At 39.0% G+C, this 20,385-nt stretch overlaps 1 protein-coding gene across 1 annotated transcript in view; it reads right to left on the bottom strand.

The window, feature by feature from the left end:
- Window positions 1-20,385, bottom strand: part of IL13RA1 (interleukin 13 receptor subunit alpha 1) — a 63,668-nt gene that overhangs the window by 37,962 nt on the left and 5,321 nt on the right. Inside the window, exons 2-4 of the mRNA XM_041000030.1 lie at window positions 13,869-14,008; window positions 5,847-5,985; window positions 3,576-3,696 (exon numbers count right to left, since the gene is read on the bottom strand). Of these exons, the coding sequence (XP_040855964.1) occupies window positions 3,576-3,696; window positions 5,847-5,985; window positions 13,869-14,008 (400 nt within the window). The remainder of the gene's footprint in view (window positions 1-3,575; window positions 3,697-5,846; window positions 5,986-13,868; window positions 14,009-20,385) is intronic.

Raw genomic sequence — 20,385 nt, forward strand, 5'->3', positions numbered from 1 at the left:
CAATGGTGTTTCTAATTGGTCAGTCCACAATTTTGTAATTCATTCACCCAGTAGAGACACTTTTTGCCATCTGCACTGAGACTTGGTTTGTGCTAGTATACCCTCAAGGCATTTCCTTATTTTTTTCTTGCCACAGATCCAACGGATTAAGCCAACAACCTACCTCCAATGTCATCCTGACTATAATAATTGGGTAATTTTCATACACAGACTGCCATGGAATGAGACGCTGTTTAAGATCTCTCCCTTTAATAAAATTTTTTTTCTCCCTTTTCTTTCCTACTCTACTAGACACAGACCTTTTGTGGTTTTACCATTAATGACTCCAGAGAAAGAAGGAAAGATGGACTAACAACAGAATCAACACAGCGATATGTTTTTAGCTTTATTATTAGCTCTCCCCAAATTTCACTGCAACAACCAGAGACAATCGTGTCTAAAGTATACAGTTCTTTGCCTTCTTCACTAGCAAGTCCTCAGGAAGCCAGAGTGACTCAATCTTTTTTTATTCCTAAAGTGTTCCTATATTGCTTCTATTTCCTAAGTCCTCACCCTAACTCTAAATGTGCTCCAGCTTGCTTTGGAGTCTGACTACCATCCACAACTTATTTATGGAATCCTTACCACGTGTTTGGCACTGGGTAGAACAAGACACAGTTCCTGCTCTCAAGGGATATTGCAGCTTGGGTCAAACTACCATCAAGTAAACAGGAAATGACAACACAATGTGTTGAACACCATGACACTCTCAAGTACGAATTTCCGTGGGATACAATGAAGGAACATGTCTCTAGACTTGAGAGGTCCAGAGAGGCTCTCTGGACAGGAAATGGTGTTTGAGCTGAAAGAAGACAATCAAGAGACATCAGGTGAAAAAGATCAGCTATGTGAAGATGCAGAATACTTTTACTATTTCGTCGGAATACTCTGAATTCTACTGTTCAGCTGGAGTGTTTGAAGAGTCTGTTTGAGGAACTGAGAGAAGTGAAGTGTTTGCTGACCAGTGTGGGTTGCAAAACAGGAAGAGGAGCAAGGAAGAAGATGAGACCAAGGCTAGAGAGGTCAACAGCACCAGATCATAACAGGTTTTGTCTGTCATGCTGAAATACTGGGGAACTATTGAAGGGTTTTGAGTAAATAAAAAAAAAAAGCAACAGGTACCAAGAGTGGGCAACTAAAAAACCTACAAAATCATAAATGAAATCTATTTTCATCAAGGGAAAAAACCTTCAGACAGAACTACATAATCTCAGTGTTACCTGCTTCACCAGTGGTACTTTTCAACTTTGTCAGAAGGATCCTACTCCTGAAGAGAGTGAATATGAATCCTGAGGTTTGCAGGTTTTCATTGAAAAAAATTCTCATCATTTTGGGGCAGTATTTTCCATAATATAGCTATGAGGCTTATAATATACCAAAAGTACTCCCCATGAAATCATCAGGCAATCTGAACACTCCGTAGTGAAGCACCATGGTCATTGTATAGCTTTAGAAGTACTACATCATGCCCTCTCAGACGTAATTGTGTGACGTAGTTGTGTGTGGGTTGGGGGTGGTGCCAATGTGGCCAGAGGGTTAAGCAGCTAACCACGAAACTAGCATCCCATCCCAGAGTGCTGAGTGCTGGTTCAAGTCCCGGTTACTCTAGTTTGAGTCCTGGCTGCTCCACTTCTGATCCAGCTCCCTGATAATGTACCTGGCAAGGCAGTAGCAGATGGCCCAAGTGCTTGGGTCCTTGCCATTCATGTGGGAGACCCAGATGGAGTTCTTGACTCCTGTTGCAGCTATCTGGGGGAGTGAATCAGTGGATGAAAGGTCTTATTTCTTTTGTCTCTCCTTCTTCCTGGTTTTCAAATAAAAATAAATAATCATTTTTAAATTTGAAAGGCAGATTAAAGAGGAGAGACAGAGATATCTTCCATCCATACATATCACAAACAGCCACAACAGCCAGCACTGAGCTGTTCTGAAGCCAGCAGCCAGGAACTTCCCCTGGTCTCCCATTCAGGTGCAGGATCCCAAGGTTTTTGCCCATCCTCTACTGCTCTACTAGGTCATAAGCAGGGAGCTGGATCAGAAATGGAACAGCCAGGACATGAACGGGCACCGTATGGGATGCTGGCTTAACCAATTATGCCAAAGTGCAAGCCCATAAAATAAAGCCCTTCCCCAAAGTTCAGTCTCTGAGAAACTGTGTGTAAGGCAGGCTGTCCCCCTTGTCAAAGCCTCCTAGGCAACCAGCCCTGCATCTACGCTAGCTTTCCACAAGTGTCTGTCTATCTGTACAACAGCGTCTGGCATATACTATGCTATCTTCACACAGGTAACTATGCTGGGTCCTCTCTCTCTCTTTGTATGTTAGACTTTAAGAGGAATGAGACATGTTTCTTATCTCTGCTGTCCATTCAGTGTTTTACCCACTGCATACTAGTAAAGGTTTAATGGGTTGAATTGGATTAACATGGCCCTTTCTTTCTTGTTCTGTTGCTAATAGTACTAGGATCTAAGAAAAAGAAACGATCACAGGCGAATTGAGAAAAGTAACAAAGTGCACAGTCTCAGAAAGCAAATACCATAACACCAGAGTATCAAATATAAAATTATCAGTTATTTTATGTGAAACTCAACTATTTGTTGATCTTAGTAGACTCCCAAAATTCATATTGCTGGTGGGAGTGTAAGATGGCTCAATCACTTGAGAAAAAAATCTGGAAGATTTCATAGAACTAAATATACAATCACCACATGAGTGAGCAACTGCACTCTTTGGCACTGATTGTGGAGAAATGAAAAGTTAGGTCTATATAAAAAACTGTACATGAATATCTATGGCAACTTTATTACAATAGCAAAAAACTGTGAACAACTCAGATGCTTTATGGTTAAACAAACTGATGTTTCCACATCGTGGACTGCTACTCAGCAGAAAAAAAAAAAAAGAAAAACAAAGAAATGAACTCTTGATGCACACAACAATGTGTGTGGATCTCAAGGGTATTATACTGAGCAGTCTTAAATGGATATATACTTCAGAATTTCATTCCAAAACATTTTTGAAATGATGACACTAAGAGATGCTTAGCGATCCCCAGAGGTTAGAAGGAAGAGTTCTCAAGTAGAGTGGGTGCACAAGGCATGTGATTGTGCCTATAGCAGAGTAACAGGAAGAATCCCATTCTACCTCTTCATATGTGCTAAACTGCACATAACTGCATGCACACACAAGTCTGTGTCAAACTGATTAAATAAGAATGGGGCTGGTGAATCCTTCCAATGCTAGTTTTCTGATTTTGATATTGCACTATAGTCAAGTAGCAGATATTTCCATGGGAGGAAACTAGGTGATGGGTACAGGGAATCTCCTTGTACATTCTGGCACCATTCTGTGGGTCTATAGTTAAAAACAAAAGAAGGCTTTTCAAAAAAGGAAACACATGAAGCAGGTGTAGTTTTCCTTGAAATAAATCTTTTTTTTTTTTTTGCATTAGAAGAAAACAGGATGTTTAGCTTTGTCTTTCACTTGCTCCCAACACAGTCATAATGAGTCCTCCAGTAACTCCACAATGTATACTCACCAATAGTAGAGAGTATAGTTAGTATCAGGACTAGTATTCCTTCCAGGGAGCCAAGAACATTTCATGTAGCTCAGGTTGTGCCAAACACACTGCAGCTCAGTCACGGCCGATTCAGGATCACCTGGAAAAGCCAAGCTGAGAGTTTAGAAGCCTTCTTGCTATACAACGCTAGAAACCAGCAAACAGGCCAACGGCATGGGGAATTAAGAGGAGGATGTTTCACTAAAGGTAATTCCTAATTACTCACACTCCCCATTTCACCCAGAAGTCACTCAGAACAGAGAAAGCCCGAAGCTCATTCGCTCCTAACTTTTGTCCCACTGACTGATCCAAAGAAGTATCTTGGCTACATCTGAGGGTCTCTTCACCTTTGTACCCCTAACTAGAGGGTTAGGTTAGAAGTAAAATAGTATTTCCATAATAGGCAATGGCCGAGGAACTTGTAAATGTGTGTGGGAACACAAACAATCCCTTTATCTCCTGGTCTTAAAAAAACTTCATTAAGGTACAATTTTCCTTACCATCATTTGATGAACACTGACCTATCTAGTTTTAAAAGGTAAACAAACATTTATCCTCAAACAAGTCTGAGGAAAAAGCCAGTCTAATTTAATTCTTTCTAGTTGCCTATTATGTGCTATTGGGAGGTCTAAAATCTTTCTTACTTAAAATCTCGATCTTTGGGACTTGTGCTGTGGTTAGCATGCTAAAAACTTCCACTTGCAGTGCCAGCATCCTATATAGGTGCTGGTTTTAGTTCTGGCTACTCTACTTCTAATCCAGCTTCCTATTAATGGCTGGGAAGGCAGTGGAGGATGGCTCAAATCCTTGGGCCTCTGTACCAACATGCAATACCTAGAAGAAGCTCCTGGTTCCCAGTTATGAACTGGCCCAGCTCTGGCCATTTCAGCCATTTGGGGAGTAAACCACCAGCTGGAAAATCTGTCTTTTCCTTTGTCTCTCTATAACTTTGACTTTCAAATAAAATAAATGTGTAAAAAATCCCTAATTATAAAGTCATTTTAATTGAGGTACTATGTCTCTAAATTAAGATGTATTTAGTTAAAGTATAAATCTATTATTCCTTCTGAGCCTTGAAGGGATAATACACTGAGCTATCACCAACCACTTCACATCAGCTTAGGCTGTTTTCCCAGAATAGTCATTATAGTATAGTTAGAGGGTATTCCTAGAGTACTCAACTAAAAACATGAAAACAGGTCAGGTAAACTGTTTTAAACCATGTTCCTAGCCTCCTGGTAGCCCTGATTTATAGAACCACATAAGCAGCACATATTTTTGATCACTGCAAGGCTGGTAGACAGAATGGTCCAGAGCGCACAGGCCCAATGACGTCACTGGAGGTTGGGGATGAGGCCTTGGCCTTTCCCAAACAAGGGACAACGTCATACTAGAAGACAATAGACAAACAGTATTTACTCTTTTTCACCAGGCCTGGTTTTAAGCAGCTCATACATATTATGTAATCCTCTTAATTGTGCAAAGCAGGTAAAATGGTTCTTATTTTATAGATGAAGAAACTGAGGCATGGCGGGACTAAATAAACTGTACAAGGTCACACAACTAGTAGCTGGCAGATCTGGGATTTAAACTTGAACAGTTGGCTTTTGGTAGCCCTGTTTTCAGTTTATGCTACTCTTTGTATACAACATGAGTCAGAAGGACATTGGTGATATAAGAATACCATATCAATCATCAACTTCACTGCCTGACAGATTTCCCTAGGAATTGTTTTGCATTGGAGCTTGGCTGCATGCTTATTTCTCTCCTTTAATAATTTTATCTCAAATACATGTGATATATTAAACTAATCTCCATATATTAATGAATAAAATAGTATTTTGTCTTTTTAAAAAAATCCCTGGACCTGGAATCTGAAAGCCTAGAGCAAACCATTCCGTTCCTTTATTCTTTACAAAATGGATTAGTGTTAATATATACCTTACACACTTCGCAAGATAAGCTTATAAGGCTTGATTTACGGGGTGTGTGTGTGTGTATTATTTTTCAAATCATTAAGTGTTATATAACTATTAGACCTTGCTACTCAAGTTGCCTGTGAGCTCATAGATGGCAGCAACATCTACACATTAACTACTGCTTTGCCAATACCCACTACAGTGCCTGGCACTTACTAGACTCGGCAAATGTTTAAGAATTGAATGAATTAATAGACAATGAATGTATTAAGCATATGGAGCATGTGGATTTATGCCCTGAATCGAAAGAAATAGTGTGTGCAGATGTTACCTTCAGGGGGCAAGATACACTTTTCCACCAAGATGCTAGGCTTCTCACTTTCACTGGTGCTACACTGGGACCCAACTTGCAGACAGACTTTCTCATTTAAGGGCACTTCTTTTGAACGACGAGTTTCTGGAGCAATTTTCTAAGATTTGGAAATAAATAAAAAAGGTATTGCTATACCCAACACACACAAACATTTTTAAAATAATAAAACATTCACATGGTCAAATGTGTACAAAACAATTAAGCTCTCAAATGATACCGATCACTGATTCTCAACCAGGAGTGATTCTGCTCCCCCTGCACCCCTCAGAGGCACTGGGCAATGCTACTGGACATTTTTGGTTTGTTGTAATTTGAGAGCAGGAGGCTACTAGCATCTGCAGATGCTGTTAAACAGCCTGCCATGCACAAGATGGCCTTCCCTGCTCCAACAGTAAAGGATCATCCTGCAGCAAAATTATATATCCACATGCAGAAGAATGAAATTTAGACCCCCTCTCTCACCAAATGCAAAAATCAACTGAAAATAATTAATGTCCTAAATGAAAGACTGAAAACTATGAAACTAGAAAATGACATACAATGCCTCAGGACATCAGAATATACACACATTTTGAGGAGAGTGGATCAGACCTCAAAAGCCCAAGAAACATCAGCAAAAACAGATCAATGAGATTTCATCAAACTCTCTACAGCAAAACCAATATGAAGAAACAAGCTGATGAAATTCAAGAAATTGTCTGCAAGCTATGCATCTGACAGGGATTAACAGAATATATAAGAAATTTAACTTAATTGAAAAAAATTATAACTCACAAAAAAATGCAGTTTAAAAATGAGCAACTGATCTAAATGGATATTTCTCAAAGGAAGGCATACAAATGAGCAACAGGCACATGTAAAAATGCTTAACACCCCCTAATCACTGGGAAAACGCAAATGACAACCACAATGAGATATCACCTCTCTTCACTTTGAATAAATATTCTCAAAAAGACAAAATAACAGTACCATGGGGCAACCATAGTTAACAATAATGTACTATACACTGTATAAAGAACTAGGCAAGAGGCTCCAAACAGAAAGAAAATGTAAATATTAATTTCTTGGTTTGACTGGTTTATGCCGTGTATCTGTATTAAATACTGTCCAGTAGTACATAAATGTGTTACATGATAATAAAAATTTTTAAATATTTATTTTTATTGGAAAGGCAGACATAGAGAAAGAAGGAGAGACAGAAAGATCTTTCACTTGCTGGTTCACTCCCTAAGTGGCCACAATGGCCACAGCTGAGCCAACTTGGATCAGTCCTGGCCATGGTAACCATTTGGGGAGTGAACAGATAGAAGAGCTCTTCCCCCTCCCCCTCCCCCCCCTTGTCTCTCACCCTCTCTCTTACTTTTTCAAATAAAAATAAATCTTTAAAAAATTATTTCTAGCAATCTGTTTTACAGTAGGGTGACTACAGATAGCAATAATGTACTATATGTTTTTTTTAAGGTTGAAAATTTTTACAGTTTTTCATCATAAAGAAATGATAAGTATTTTGAGAAGATCCCATTTATCCTGAGTATTACACACTTCTTCAAACATTGAAACATTACATAACACCCTTTAAATATGTACAAGTTTTATGTCAGTATAAAATTTTTAAATAAAATACAATCTCTACCAAATGACCAGTGAGTCGTGAGAAATCCTAGTATAGATAATGCAACTGCCCACATTTCAAATGTAGAATAATCATTGAATAATTCTACCACTAACATTTAAACTGTGTGGAAGAAATTTTAAAGGAGACACAAAATGGTTATTAAAACTGAATTGCAACCAGATGCAGTGTCCCATAAAAGAAAGAAAGAAAGAAAGAAAGAAAGAAAGAAAGAAAGAAAGAAAGAAAGAAAGAAAGAAAGAAAGAAAGAAAGAAAGAAAGAAAGAAAGGAAGAAAGGAAGGAAGAAAGAAAGGAAGGATAGATGGATGTTTTAAGAATTTGCTACACACGGTTACCTCTGAGGAGATGAAGAAAAGGAGGGGGCACAGGATCTGAAGAAAGGCTTTCCATTAAACACCTTTCTAGTCTGTTAGGACTATTTGATAGGGATTCCAAGGACCCACAGATAGGAAGCAAAAACAGCAAAATCATAGCAAAGAAAACCACCTGACCTGATTGTTAACACAGCACACTTCTGTACAAAATAAGATACTCCAATATCAGCACCCTATTGGCTCATGTATCCAGGTCTCTCATTGTTATCCTTCCTTCTGATTGGTTAAATCTGTACTCATCTCTCAGAAAGTAGCCACAAAGAACCTCTTTGTGTATACCAGAGCAAGTACTGGCAAGCTTCTCTGACAAAGTCTCCCTTTGGAGTCTCCCTCCTGCTGCTATAGCAGGAAGTTTCTCACTTTCAATAAACGTTGCTTTGCTCACTGTTCCTGTTCACACAGAAATTCTTTAGCATGAGATAAGAATTGAGATTACTCTCATCACCCCACAACAATCTCATAAACATATAAATTTCACTTGTTGTTACATACAGAGTACATGCACTCTTATTCCAAAAAGTACATAACCTTTGTGAAATCACAGAAAGCCAGACATAAATCACAAATATGGCTATTACAATTTAGAATAATGAGATTAAAGGTTTCTCTAGGAAATTAACATTTCCCAAGGTGACAGTGTTGGAATAATTGAGAACAGAGCTGCTTTTAATCAGAGTTTCCTGTTTTGCAATAGTTTCTGACTCATTTGAGATAGTGTGTCCTTTTTATAACCAGGACAAAATCTGTCACAGCTTTTCCTGCCACCCAAAGGAACTGTTATGCCATTTCACATGCCTGCTGTCAAATATGAGGGACTCCCACAACTAGGATATGTGACACTCTGAGAAGTAGCTAGCAAAACAAACATGAATAATAAGAATGTGGGGAAACCACTTTACATAGAACAGTTCTTAGGCTCAGTAAGGCTACTACTCTGAAAGCAGTCTTGGTCATCGCTGTAAGAAGAGAAAGAGAAATAGCTGTGAGCACATAAGCACTGTGGCACAGCAAGTTCAGCCACCACGTGCAATATCAGCATCCCATGTGAGCATTGGTTTCAATCCTGGCTGCTCCACTTCTAATCCAACTCCATGCTAACACACCTGAGAAAGCAACTGAGAATGGCCCAAGTTCTTAGATCTCTGGAGTCCCTGCTCCTGATTTTAGCTGGTCCAGCCCTGGTTGTTGTGGCCATTTGGAGAGTGAACCAGAGAATGGAACATCTTTCTCATCCTCTCTCACTCACTCTCCCTTTCAGATAAATAAATGTACCTTTAAAAAAACATATCTGTGAGCAAAACTCCTGGTAGGGAGAAAAGAGAGGGTGATTCAGTTATGCAGACACTAAATATTTCTGTCCCATTGGCAAAGCTATGCTTACCCTAAGTGGGACATCCACCCATTTTTAGTCAAGTACATTTTCACAGCTAATTCCTAATTCCTTCCCAAGAAACCTGCTTATCAGTTGGCTTTTCATTACAGCCTCTGCCTACAGGGGATGGGACACATCAATTATGATGACAGAAGCTCTTTTAGAACACTTCACTTCACCATTATACTAACCACAGAAAAATATGGTACTGGTCTTTGAGAGATGAATATGTGCTGAGGAAATGAGGTTTCTGAATTTATGAAGCTGAAGACCAGTCCCCATTCCCTGCCTGGATAATGTAATGGTGGCAATGGTGGAAGGAAGGCTTGGATGAGAATTTTGCCAACCTTACAGTTTCACTAAATTCAAACCCTGTATACCCTTGAATGAACCATCATGACACAAGGATCCTTGACAATTCTTGTTTGGGAGTTATACTTTGAAGGCAATGGAGAAAAAAAATGGATGGTCAAATGCCATAAATTACAATCATCAAAAATGAATCTCAATTGTTTTCCTATATTAGATACTGTTGCAGTTAGAGTCAAGGAACTTTATTACACAAAAAATTTCATTATAGGGTGGTAATATGGCACAGCAAATTAAATCACTGCTTGAAATGCTCGTAACTCATAGCAGAGTTTTGACGAGGGCCCTGACTAATTCCCTTTCAATTCAGTTTCCTGCAACTTATCCTGGGAGGCAAAAGATGATGGTTCCAGTACTTGTGACCCAGGTGGGAGACCCAGATGTAATTCTTGCATCCTGACTTAAACCTGGCCCACTTGAGGCTCCTGTGGCTTTTTGGGTGACTAAATTACCACAAAGATCTCACTTCCCCAGACCCCTTCCTTCAGTCTGCGTGTAATGTATGTGAAAACAAATACTTTAATTCAAAAATTGCTTTATTACAGTTGATTTTTAATTTAAAATGTGAGGACCTTGTGTTCTAGACATATAAATAACAAAAGAGTCTGCAGAGTTAAAAGATCTTTTAAAGAAATAACACAGCTTAAGGATTCTAATATGAAATTATAAATGGTTCAAAATTGGATTTTGATATTAGGGATTTCAAAGTGTAGAGTCTACACAAACATTCTACAAGCTGAAATTCTCAAAAAACCCGAAATACTTCTGGTCACAACCTTTTTGTTTAAAAGATACAATCTATACTTTTTAAAAATCTCTTTTAAATGTCAAGCCAAACACTATTACATTGGCATGAATAAGGAAACCTTGACTATTGATGCTTGCCAAGTCAAGCATGCTTCAGAAGGAACCCAATCCCTCCTAGCTGAACTTAAGATCTGTTTGAGGGTTCCCACATGACTTTTGGCTTTTTTGAGACATTCCACTGTTAGCTGTTGGAGGGTGTTGCACTCCACCTGTCAGGATAGGAGGTCTCCTTTGAAGAATGATCAAATATCATGGCCAGAGTCTCTTCCCCATCAGTACCAAGGCTTACTTGGCTGCATCATACCTTGCCCAATTCCAGAAGTCCATTCTCTAAAGGATAATCATCAGCTTCAGCCTCACTAGATATCTGGACAGAAAAACGATCTTTTGATTAATTAGCCTACTGGGATTTTCCTATCTCTTGGTGATGAAAGATAACTAACATCTAAAGCCAGGTCTGGCTTCTACTTGCCAAATTTGAAAACTAAAAAAGCAATGATGGAGGGTAACCACTTAACTAATCTAATCTTTATTTAAAAACTTGCCTATAAATCTCTTTCTCTCATCTTGATGAGCCTCCAATCTGAAGATTGAAAATAACCTCCATAGTTTATCTCATTCATAAAAGATCATTGCTTCAAAATGCTTTAGGCACACACACACACACACACACACATATATCTCATTTGTCTGATGATGTTAGCGTTACATCCAAGGACAAAAAAAAGCAACAAAGTTACTCTTGTTATTCATGTCCAGTCTCAGGACCTGAGAATTGCAAATTTTAAAAAGGCCAGACAGGAAATCTTTCATCATGAACCGAAAGGAACACAGGCATTTGATCACAACTGCACTGACAAGTGCTTGAGACAACTGAGAATGCCTTAGGCAGAGATCATCCTTTATAGTCATCATGTGGTCTCTGCAGGGAAAAAAATGGAGGAAACAAGTTGATGTTAGGATCAATCATAGACTACTGATAACACTCAGGTTTTATCCTATAAAAGTAGCAATCTCATGTAGTTCAACCTAACAAAATAGAAACTAACGGGTCCAGTGCAATATCCTAGTGACTAAATCTTTTCCTTGCAATCGCCAGGATCTCATATGGGTTCTGGTTCACGATCTGTCTGCTCTACTCCCTATCAAGCTCCCTGCTTGTGATCTGGGAAAACAGCGGAAGATGTCCCATTGCCTTGGGACCCTGCACCCACATGGGAAATCCAAAAGAAGCTCCTGGCATCAGATCGGTTCAGCTCTGGCTGTTACAGCCACTTGGGGAGTGAACCAGCAGATGGAAGATCTTTCTCTTCGTCTCTCCCCTCTGTAGATTCAACATTCCAATAAAAGTAAAGCAAATCTTAAAAAAAAAAAAAAAAAGAAACTACAATTATAAAAGCTTCCAAAAACTTTATGGGAAGATGCATATTATGAAAAATGAGGTATGGTCTTCAAAATGCATTTTGCATCAAAATAAACTTAGGTTTTAATTCCATTTTCCATAAACTTTTTGAAGTATCCTAGTCCTTTGCACTAACCTGTATCAAGTTTATTATAAACCTTATCTCCTTAACTATACACATCAGCCATATGAACAGGTACTATTATTGCTTGTCATTCCATCCAAATTTTACAAACAAGAAATCAGACTTCGAGAGTCTCTGCTCAAGGTCGTACAGCTTGAAATGAAATGAAATGGTCTGCTCAAGGCCACACAACTTGAAATAGACAAAATTTCAAACCTAATTCTACCTGCACGGCCTACTAAAGTTTTTTTTCAAGTGTAGATTTCTGTAAATATACTGAGAATGCAGCTCCATTTCTGAGCTAGAACATATCAGTATGAGTACCTGATTTATGCTTGACAGGCTACTGAAAAGAGATCTGAAAGAATACTTCTCGGGATTTCTCAGCTGCTTGGTGACTATGGGCTTTAGATTCGCAAACACCTAACAATTTTTTCCCGTTTGAACTACCACAAATCCTTAGCATAGAGCCCCCCCGCCCAAGTGTCTAAAGCATGTCCTTAGGAACAAGAGAAAGACAACAATATATATGTTAGGGGGGAGTGCTAGAAGTTCTAGAAGTTCTAGCTAGTGTTCCTCATTTAAAGGAGCTATTTTAAAATAAAATTCTTCTTTTTTAAAGATTTACTTATTTATTTGAAAGTCAGAGTTAACACACAGAGAAGAGACAGATCTTGCATCTGCTGATTCACTCCCCAAATGGTCAGATTGGCCCGGCCCACCTAGGGGCCAGGAGCTTCTTCCAGGTCTCCCACATGACTGGCAAACGGCCCAAGGACATAGGCCATCTTCCCTGGTTTTCTCAGGCACATTAACAAGTAGCTACATTAGAAGTGGAACATCTGGGATTCAAACAGGCACCCATGGCAGCTTTACCCACAATGCTGGTGCCAGCAAATACTTCTGACTTGACTGGATTCTGTACCAATCAACACCTAAGCCACGATGAAAACCTTAGCTTGGAAGGGGAGAATAAAGGACAGAGAAACTGATTTCCCTCCAGCAAAAGAGCCTGTTCCAACCTCACTATTAAACATTGTGATCTGTGTCCCAGCAAGCCAGAAAAGTGAGCAGTATCATCCTTTTTACAAAGAACACTATGGCTAAGTCATTTATCCCAGGTCACTGAAACAGCAGAGTAGTGTATCAACTAGAACCGAATCCTGCCACTGAAGCTGCCTGAACAGAATGACTTCACAATTCATCATTCCAAAGTACTGCTGCTAATAACTTCTCATTCTGCCTCCTCAAAATCCCAGACAATTCAAGTCGAGACACTGTTTCTTTGAAACAAATATGAAGATATAAAATAGCTGAATAAGATGAACACAACCAGAATTAATCCAACTGTGTTAATAATAAAAATGCACCCCTAACTGGTCACGTACATCTGGAAAGGGAGAAAGCTTCCCTCATGTATCCTCAGGTTTCAGAGAACTCTGTCCTCAAACCCATTTGTTGCTGACACCCATATACTCATATACTTGTACACTACATGGTTCTTACATATTTGTACATGTGATTAAGAAGATACTATACGTGAAAGTCCATGAAATGTTAAGTATTATACAGACACAGGGAAGTACAGCAACAGGCAGGAACACAGGGAACAAATTTTAACAATGACATAACTATTTAGTAAAGTCCTAGTAGATAAAAAACGTCTCATATGTCCTTATATAAACAATCTCATTGCTTTTAGTTATCAGGCAACTAGCAGATGTTTTTAAATGTCCAATCTGGTCAACAGTTACTTCTTAACATATTTCCCAATGGAAATCTGGACACAAACAACCCAAAATAAAAGCCCCACTTGGCAGTAAGATTAGAACTTGGCTTCCTCTTGGTTCATGGTGTTCATATTACCACATTAATGTAATAAATGTCACAAACCTTACCTTATCCTGTTTGTCACCAAAATGACTAAAATATCGTAGACTACAATTTGGGCTGGCTCCCTCAGGAGGATTCCATGTCCATATTATTGTGCACAGATTTTCAACAGAGACACTCAAATTTGTCACAGGTGGCTGAGTTTCTGTTCAAATCAAGCACAGAAATAAACATCAATTCCAGTGTAACACTTTATTCAATCCATTCTCAGAAATACTAGAGACCAAGCACAATAACAGCTGAGTAAACAACATCTTACATTCACTGAGTCAAGTGCTACTCTAAATATCTACATATACGGATCTGTTTAATCCTCAAGATGACCTTTGGCATATGAACTACTATAAGCACCATGTTAAAGATGAGATGACTGAGGTCACTTGCCACATATCACATGACTAGTAAACGAAAGACCAGTGCCAAGGTTACATTCTGAACTATACTCCCCTCCCTGCATTTCAGCAGGTGCTTAAATCCCTTAGATACAATTCTATAGTATTCTCATTTAACACACACATCATCCCAAATAATCTAAATCATCTCTGCATTATTTATAAAATCTAAAACAACAATTGCAAAAACCATGACAAGGAAAAGTTTGTATGTGTTCAGGACAGAATTCTTTTTTCAGATATCCCCTATCTGTAGTTGATTTAATTCACAGATGTAGGACTCAATCACAAGGATGTCTGTACTTGCTCTACTGTGGACACAGAGATGAGCACGTTCCTAAAGGCTAGTACCTCCAAGAAATCTGCACTTCCCACACTTGGGCCCCACTTCTTTCTCACGCATAAAGATATTTCAATCTCAGCAGTTCCGTGTTTAAGAAATTGATTTGGGGGGCTTGCACGGTAGCTTAGTGGCTAAAGCCCTCGTCTTGCATGAGCTGGGATTCCATATGGGTGCTGGTTCTAATCCCAGCAGTCCTGCTTCCATCCAGCTCCCTGCTTGTAGCCTGGGAAAGCAGGCAAGCACAGCCCAAAGCTTTGGAACCCTACATCTGTGTGGGAGAAATGGAGGAGACTCTGGGCTCCTGGCTTCAGATTGGTGCAGCTCCGGCCACTTGAGGAGTGAATCATTGGACAGAAGATCCTCCTCTCTATCTTTCCTTCTCTCTGTAAATCTGTTTTTCCAATAAAAATTTAAAAATTAAAAAAAAAAAGAAATTAATCTTGGGGACTGGCACAATGACTCAGTGGCTAAATCTTCACTCATACGGGCGCCGGTTCTAATCCCAGCAGTTCCACTTCCCCTCCAGCTCCCTGCTTGTGGTCTGGGAAAGCAGTGGAGGGCAGCCCAAAGCCTTTGGGACCCAGCACCTATGTGGGAGACCTTGAAGAAGCTCCTGGCACCTGGCTTCAGATCAGCTCAGCTCCGGCAGCTCTGGCTACTTGGGGAGTAAACCAGAAGGTGGAAGATCTTTCTGTTTCTCCTCTCTTCAATTTTGTATTTCCAATAAAAGTAAATTAATCTTTTTAAAAAAAAGATGTATTTATTTTTATTGCAAAGTCAGTATACAGAGAGGAGGAGAGATGGAGAGGAAGATCTTCTATCCATTGACTCACTGCCCAAGTGACTGCAATGGCAGGTGCTGCGCCAACCCGAAGCCAGTAGCCAGGAAACTCCTCCAGGTCTCCCATATGGGTGCAAGGTCCCAAGGCCTTGGGCCATCCTCCACTGCTTTCCCAGGCCACTAGCAGGGAGCTGGATGGGAAGTGGAACTGCCGGGATTAGAACCAGTGCCCATAGGGGATCCTGGCGCATTCAAGCCGAGGACTTTAGCTGCTAGGCCATTACACCAGGCCTGTAAATTAATCTTAAAAGAAACAAATTAATCTTGATTTATACTTGTTAATATGAACTGGTAACTGTTTTTATAGCTTTTCCAAAGAAGTACTGAGAAAGAGATTTAGCAGCCTTTGTTTTTCCCCTGAGGTCTGATCCTAAAAATTGGAGCTTTCCACTAATTTGAAGACGGAAGGGAAAGAAGATAAATCCAGAAACATCATTTCAAGCTTTCCTGAGAATTTTTAAGACCAGGATCATCAAATCATCCCCACAAAACTGGGCAAGGGATTGTATAGGAATTCTGTCTTTCCAACTTTTTCTGTAAATAAAAATTATTCCAAAATAAAGTATATTACAAAATTTTCAAATAATCTCCCACATGTTCTACAGTGGAAAACAGAATCATTTTCAAAGATTATAATTACAGAAATTTATAAAATAGTTAAATTTTATATTCTAAGCCAAACATTAGAGTACACTGGGGTCGCTTACACGATCAACAACAATGATATCTTTAGCTTCCTCTCTAAGCCAAAAATTCTGGTTTTTTCCCAAGCATCAACATATTAGGCACTGAATATTTGGAATTTCCCCAACAGTCAATATTATTGATAACAGCTATGTGGCTAGCAGCTTAAAAAGGCCCTAAATTTTCCAATATTCATTCCCATTCTTCCAACTGTACTTTTGAGTGCTCGCTTCTGCACCACATATACCAACTGTACTATGGAATCTTTTCCAAAGTCCCAACTGTAGGAAGGGGCATCCTAGAGCAAGACAAGGCCAGGCGGATGTAAAGATATTCTTAGTGCATCGAAAATCCAGCTAATGAGATGGATGTGTGGTGAAGAAGCACTTAAGTTGCCATTTGGAACACCAGCATCCCGTATCAGAGTGCCTGGTTCAAGTCCGGGCTCCTTTGCTTCCAGTTAATTTTCCTGCTAATGTACACGTTGGGAAGCAGCAGATTATAGCTCAAGTACTTGGGTCCCTGACATCCACATGGGTGACCTGAGTTGAGACCCAGGCTCCTGGCTTCAACCTGGCTCAGAAATTTGAGTCACCATATGGAAGCTTGCTGATGTTCACCTGCTCATTGTCTATCCCTTCCCATCCCTCTCCTACAATGAAAATTTTTAAAATCTGGCTATTACCAAGTAGCACAAATAGCTTAGGCACAGTATCATCTCTGGAAATTTAAGCAATGACAAGAGTACATAGCTATTTCATTTTAGCCTTTCTTATATGTCAATACTATGCTGGAAGACAATTTCTTAGGCAGAGCTTCCAACGTCTTCATTCCTACAAGACTATAACCAATTTTAAGACTACTGGCCTTATTTTGCAGTTTCTAGAAATGTAACAAAAATTTAGGAAATATGGATTGGTACTTTCTGATTTATTGCATTCCCATACAAAACTAAATGTCTTAACAATAAAACATCACTTCTTTATGGCTAACATCAACCGTATCCCAATTTTCAAGTTAATTCAAGACCTACTGAAACCAGTTTTTAAATTTTATTTACTTATTTTAAGAAGGGGGAGGGATATCTTCCATTCACTGGTTCACTTTCCAAATGACTATAATAGTCAGGACTGAGCTAGGACAAAGCCAGGAGCCTGGAATTCCACCCATATCTCCCATGTGGGAGATAGGGCTCTAACCACTGCTGTCACTCACAGTGTGCCATTTAGCAGGAAGTTCCATCAGAAGTAAAGTTGGGACTCAAAATCAGAAATTTTGATATGGAACACGAGAATCCCAGGCAGCAATTTAACTCCTGTGCCACTGTGACTGTCTCTTCTAACCTACTACTCTTTAACTTAATTTTGCAATAGAACAATAATCCAATCTCTCAAATGGAATTCATTTTGCTCATCTGATTTGAAATATTATTTAGCCAAGTATTTGCACTGGTTTGCATTCCATGCTACTTGGAAGTATTTACAATCCTTTTTTTTTCCAAGTGGTTTTCTCCATACATCTTTTTTTCTTTCAAAAGATTTGTTAGATTTTTAGTTTTTAACAGATTCAATATAGTTCATAGCTACAACTCTAAGAATATATTGAAATTCCCTTCTTCCCTCTCTTTCCTTAGTTTGTGAGATATTAAATTTATATCACAGTAAAAAGGCTTAATGTTTTACCAAATAAGATTAACAAGTAAAAACCAAAAAGACTTTAGTTTAGTGGGAATACAGACAATAGCTATAAAAAGAAGTTGAATATAGAAATGACCATTTCACCAGAAAATTTCACCAGAAAAATTTTAAATACCTACAACTTTGAAAACACACATTTTTTGGAAGATGGCAGAGTAGGAAGCACTAGGAATCTGTTTTTCCTCCTAGACAACAATTAATTGGCAAAATCTATGTGATGTAACTAACTTTGGAACTCTGGAGTCCAATCAGACACTTGTCAATTTCTAGAGGCAGGTTTAAACTGCAAATTGTGATTAACTTCAATCAATTTCAGCTTTTTAAAAACGTTATTTTTTATTTGAAAGGCAAAGTTACAGAAAGAGAAAGACAGGCAGATCTTCCATCTGCTGGTTCACTCCCCAAACGGCTGTAACAAAGTCAGTTACAGTTCAAAGTCAGGAGCCAGGAGCTTCCTTCGGGTCTCCTAGATGAGTCCAAGAGCTCAAGCATTAGCAGAGAACGGGACCAGAACTGGAGCAGGGACTGGAATCAGCACCCATATGGGATGCTGCCACCACAGATGGCAGCTTTACCGGCCATACCACAGTGCTGGCCTCTCAATTTCAGCTCTTAGTACAGTAGTAGTCATCCATCCAACAGTCTCAATTCCACTACAAGAACTCTTGCACGTGGTCTTTGGAAACGCCTGTAAGAGCCAGGGTGAGCAGAAAGAACTTTGTCCTCCAAGTATTAGTGATCTGTAATCTGACTGGCCACTGTTGCCGCAGTAAAATGGCTAGTGGTCCTTGCAGTATCAGCACCAGTGTTACAAGCACCTCCCCAAGCTGAAGTGATTTTCAGGGGACTTAAAGAACTGGCGCTCTTCCCTACTCTTCATTTTCTTTCTTTTCCTCTTTTGAGAGCTAGACAATAAAGATTAGGGCCTTCAAAATCAACTGTATGTATAGGAACAATTAGAAAGTAACCACGCATGCCACTGGTCTTACCACAAGCTGTTCAACACAGACAGCCCACAGCAATAAAAATAAACAAAAACAGTAATGAGATATACCCAGAAATGCTAGAAAATGGGGAGAACTTGATTTTTTCGGGTTAGCACACATTAGATTCAGATGCCGAGTTTTCAACAACAAAAAAACTTGGCATTTAAAATATATATATATATTATATACATATTCATGTGTATGTATATATACATATATATGTGTGTGTGTGTATATATATATATGAAAACAAAACCAAAGGAAAAATGTCAATCAAGAAAAATGATCTCTGAAAAAGATCTTATGATTAAGATACTAGACAAAGGCTACCAAACATCATCTTAAAAGTGCATGAAGAACTGGAACATGGAAAATTTAAAGAAAATGGAAATGCCTATCCTAAATAGCTCAAGCAATCAATATATAATGTACACCATACTCCATAAAGATATAGAATTATTCGCTGCCAATAAAAATGGAAATGGTAATACATGGATAAAAACCTATAAACAAATTTTTAAAATGCTATGGTTGAAAAGTTCATGGGGGTCAGTGCCACAGCATAAGAAGCTAAACCACAGCCTATGGTGCTGGCATTTCATATGGGCATTGTGTTCAAGTTCCAGCTACTCCATTTCCTATTCAGATCCCTGTTATCACACCTGGGAAAGCAATAGAGGATGGCCAAGTGCTTGGGCCCCTGCCACCCACGTGGGAGACCAGGACAGAGTTCCAGGCTCCAGGCTTTAACTGGCCCAGTCCTGTCTGATGTGACCATTTGGGGAGTAAACCAGTGGATGAAGATCTCTCTTGCTTTCACTGTTGTTCTCACTCTGCATTTCAACTAACTAAATAAATATTTTTAAAAAACCCTGTAGACCTATGTTTTTCATGAATATCGATGGTCGCATAAATCCTCAACAAAAATGCCAGCAATGTAAATTTAGGAGCATATCAAAAGGACTATACATTAGGATTTGTTCCTGTAATACTAGGAAGGTTCAACAAACAAAAATCAATCACTTATAATACACCACATTAACCAAAGGAGGAGAAAAACACATGATCATCTTAACCGATGCATGAAAAGCATTTCAGAAAACTCAACACCCTTTCATGCTAACAACTCTCAACACATTAGCACTATGAGGAAACTACTTTAAAATAATAACATCTCTATATGAAACACCTCCACAGCAAACATCACAGTCAGCACCAGGAACTGGAGCAGGAACAGGAACCACACAAGGAGGCCTATTTTTGCCACTTCCATTTGACATAATACCAGGAGTTCTAGCCAGGTCAATTAAGCAAGAAAAACAAACAAAAACAGTCAACTGGGAAAGGAAGACGCAAAATTGTCTTCATTCACAGATGATATGATTTTATGTTGTCATCCTGGGTTCCACACACACAAAAATAGAGTTAATTTAGCAATGTGGCAGGATACAAACTCAGCATACAAAAAATACTCATCATTTCTATACTAACAATGAAGAGTCTGAAAAAGAAATTATAAGGCAATTCTGATTACAATAGTATCTGAGGAAAATGAACAGTTAGAAATTAACCAAGTAGA

This window comes from Ochotona curzoniae, unplaced genomic scaffold (genome assembly GCF_017591425.1).
Source record: "Ochotona curzoniae isolate NIBS_2020 unplaced genomic scaffold, NIBS_Ocur_1.0 scaffold_1852, whole genome shotgun sequence".
In the NCBI taxonomy this organism is placed as follows: Eukaryota; Metazoa; Chordata; class Mammalia; order Lagomorpha; family Ochotonidae; genus Ochotona; species Ochotona curzoniae.